The sequence below is a fragment of the Trypanosoma cruzi genome, genomic scaffold (genome assembly GCF_000209065.1).
Source record: "Trypanosoma cruzi strain CL Brener 1047053513751 genomic scaffold, whole genome shotgun sequence".
Lineage (NCBI taxonomy): Eukaryota > Euglenozoa > Kinetoplastea > Trypanosomatida > Trypanosomatidae > Trypanosoma > Trypanosoma cruzi.
The window spans coordinates 60,109-63,673 of record NW_001849306.1 but is presented as its reverse complement, the minus strand read 5'-3'; the positions used below and the strand labels follow the sequence as shown (position 1 = coordinate 63,673).

Sequence of the window (3,565 nt, the reverse complement as noted above, 5' to 3'; positions counted from 1 at the left end):
ATAATAGAAAAAAAGCATGCACAGAGCAAATCAATAAACGATCCACTCCACTGGGACTTGTTTTCCCGGTGTGCCGCAGCACCGACGCTCGCTCAATAATAATAAGAAAGTAAAATGAGAAAAAAGCAGCATCAGAAACAAAGAGTGCCCTCAGAGACGGCGATGACGGCTGTGGTATGGCTGATAGCGACGCTGCCTGTCAACGTCGGCCAGTCGGCCACTGGAGCTGGAGCCGCGGAAGAACTCAACGGAGCCTCTTAACAGCCGGTTGCATTTGTTGAGAGGAACAGAGGACCTCACCGATGGGCCGCTGCAGTGCGTACTCGTAAGGAAGACTTCCTCTGTGAGAGTCTCAGCACCGCACGTGACAATGGCAGAGGCGCCGCTGGTGGTCAGGAGACACTGACCGGTCGGTAACGTCACGTTCTCGCACCCCACAATGCACGCATCGTCAGTGCAGGACATCTGCACAAAGTACGATGGGGACGGTCCTGGGGCACTTGTGGTTGTCGTGGTGGTTGGCTCGGGAGTGGCTCCGGGGCCGCCGACCACCGCGGAGCTCACCCCCTCCTTGACAAGGCATTGGTTCGAGCCCTTTGCAATGCGGATGTAGCCATCCTCGCCCCAATGCGTGGTCCACGAGTTCTTGATGATCCAGTGCGGCACTGTGGCGCTGTCATTGTAGCCGACGAGAAGAACGGCGTGGCTCAGCTGCTTGGAGACGCAGCTCGTCATAACGCCGCCCGTGTAGAAAATCCAACTGCTGGCGTCGACGACAACGGCAACCGGGCCATTGACTGCAAGCCATGCGGCTATTCCATTCTCGTCCCTTGGTATAGTAACGTAACCGGTAATCGTGGCACCCACCGTGTGGCCTGATGTCGTGCACGGCGGCGATATCCCGATGCACGAATGATAGGGGTAGCTCTCCTCCGTGTACACGGTGCCGTTATTCCGATCCACAATCCACTTGAAGGCAACCAACGGCCAGCCACCACCGCAGCCAGAGTTAGTGTTGTCGCACGACACGAGCATCTGCTCCGACAGTCTCGTCAGCGGGTTACCGGCGAGAAACCACTGGCACTCAATGTTGCCAATGGCGGCAAAGGCCCAGCACGAGCCGCACATTCCCTGGTTCTTGACGGCTGTCACGGCGCCTTCCTCGCGCCAATCCTTTGCCGCGGGCGCGCCAACAAACTCCACGTCCACCGGCACTCTCGCGCGCTCCTGCGCCGCCGCAAAGTGCGCCGCGCCGTTGTGGTAGCGGGACCGGAATTCCTCGCGCGTGAGGTCCGAGAAGGGCGTGACGCCGAAGGTCGCGTGTGGGTTTGCCGCGGCGTGCAGCCTCGCAAGAAACAGGTTCGCCCGGAACACGCTCAGGCGGAACGCCTCCTCTGCGGCGCTCCCGTACACCCTGCCATGCTTCTGCTTGAATTCCGCGAATTGCGACGCCAGCGTCTCCTCCGCATGCAGGCTCGCCGTCGCCGCGGGGACGAGGCACGCCATGACGACCAGGACGGCCGCGAGCGACAGCGCACGCGCCCAGCCAGACATTACTGCTTGTGTGGGCGTGTTTCCTTCCTTGTGTGCCTTCAACAGCGTCACCTTCAGACTGTGGTGGTGTGCGGGCGTTGACGTGGAGAGAAGGAGCATGCGCGCGTGTATGTGCACGCCGCGGCAAAGGAGCGTTGCCACGCCACTCCGCCCCGCATGGTCGGCTGACAGTCGGGGACGGCGGTGGGTTCAGCCACAGTGGGGAGTGCTCGGGAGCTCAACAGAAGCATATAATAGAAAAAAAGCATGCACAGAGCAAATCAATAAACGATCCACTCCACTGGGACTTGTTTTCCCGGTGTGCCGCAGCACCGACGCTCGCTCAATAATAATAAGAAAGAAAAATGAGAAAAAAGCAGCATCAGAAACAAAGAGTGCCCTCAGAGACGGCGATGACGGCTGTGGTATGGCTGATAGCGACGCTGCCTGTCAACGTCGGCCAGTCGGCCACTGGAGCTGGAGCCGCGGAAGAACTCAACGGAGCCTCTTAACAGCCGGTTGCATTTGTTGAGAGGAACAGAGGACCTCACCGATGGGCCGCTGCAGTGCGTACTCGTAAGGAAGACTTCCTCTGTGAGAGTCTCAGCACCGCACGTGACAATGGCAGAGGCGCCGCTGGTGGTCAGGAGACACTGACCGGTCGGTAACGTCACGTTCTCGCACCCCACAATGCACGCAGCGTCAGTGCAGGACATCTGCACAAAGCACGATGGGGACGGTCCTGGGGCACTTGTGGTTGTCGTGGTGGTTGGCTCGGGAGTGGCTCCGGGGCCACCGACCACCGCGGAGCTCGCCTCCTCCTTGACAAGGCATTGGTTCGAGCCCTTTGCAATGCGGATGTAGCCATCCTCGCCCCACTGCGTGGTCCACGAGTTCTTGATGATCCAGTACGGCGCTGTGGCGCTGTCATTGTAGCCGACGAGAAGAACGGCGTGGTCCAGTTTCTTGGAGACGCAATTCGTCAGGACGCCGCCCGTGTAGAAAATCCAACTGCTGGCGTCGACGACAACGGCAACCGGGCCATTGACTGCAAGCCATGCGGCTATTTGGGCCTCGTCCTGCGGTAATTCAACGTGACCGGTAATCGTGGCACCCACCGTGTGGCCTGATGTCGTGCACGGCAGCTTTATCCCGATGCACGAATGATAGGGGTAGCTCTCCTCCGTGTACACGGCGCCGTTATTCCGATCCACAATCCACTTGAAGGCCTTCAACGACGAGCCACCACCGCAGCCAGAGTTAGTGTTGTCGCACGACACGAGCATCTGCTCCGACAGTCTCGTCAGCGGGTTACCGGCGAGAAACCACTGGCCCTCAATGTTGCCAATGGCGGCAAAGGCCCAGCACGAGCCGCACATTCCCTGGTTCTTGACGGCTGTCACGGCGCCTTCCTCGCGCCAAAAAACTCCACGTCCACCGGCACTCTCGCGCGCTCCTGCGCCGCCGCAAAGTGCGCCGCGCCGTTGTGGTAGCGGGACCGGAATTCCTCGCGCGTGAGGTCCGAGAAGGGCGTGACGCCGAAGGTCGCGTGTGGGTTTGCCGCGGCGTGCAGCCTCGCAAGAAACAGGTTCGCCCGGAACACGCTCAGGCGGAACGCCTCCTCCGCGGCGCTCCCGTACACCCTGCCATGCTTCTGCTTGAATTCTGCGAATTGCGACGCCAGCGTCTCCTCCGCATGCAGGCTCGCCGTTGCCGCGGGGACGAGGCACGCCATGACGACCAGGACGGCCGCGAGCGACAGCGCACGCGCCCAGCCAGACATTACTGCTTGTGTGGGCGTGTTTCCTTCCTTGTGTGCCTTCAACAGCGTCACCTTCAGACTGTGGTGGTGTGCGGGCGTTGACGTGGAGAGAAGAAGCATGCGCGCGTGTATGTGCACGCCACGGCAAAGGAGCGTCGCCACGCCACTCCGCCCCGCATGGTCGGCTGACAGTCGGGGACGGCGGTGGGTTCAGCCACAGTGGGGAATGCTCGGGCGCTCAACAGAAGCATATAATAGAAAAAAAGCATG

The 3,565-nt window shown here is 60.5% G+C and overlaps 1 protein-coding gene and 1 pseudogene across 1 annotated transcript, besides 4 other annotated features; both read right to left on the bottom strand.

Moving 5' to 3' along the window:
- Window positions 1-849: a sequence feature (heterozygous, non-Esmeraldo-like haplotype).
- Window positions 151-1,554, bottom strand: Tc00.1047053509401.30 (cysteine peptidase, putative; the record flags this gene model as incomplete). Its single annotated transcript, XM_797951.1, has 1 exon — window positions 151-1,554. One exon carries the CDS (start codon window positions 1,552-1,554, stop codon window positions 151-153), a length of 1,404 nt encoding a protein of 467 aa, XP_803044.1.
- Window positions 850-1,040: a sequence feature (haploid, Esmeraldo-like haplotype).
- Window positions 1,041-1,732: a sequence feature (areas not merged during assembly with more than two copies in the genome that could not be assigned to a particular haplotype).
- Window positions 1,733-3,565: a sequence feature (heterozygous, Esmeraldo-like haplotype).
- Window positions 1,935-3,317, bottom strand: Tc00.1047053509401.20 (annotated as a pseudogene).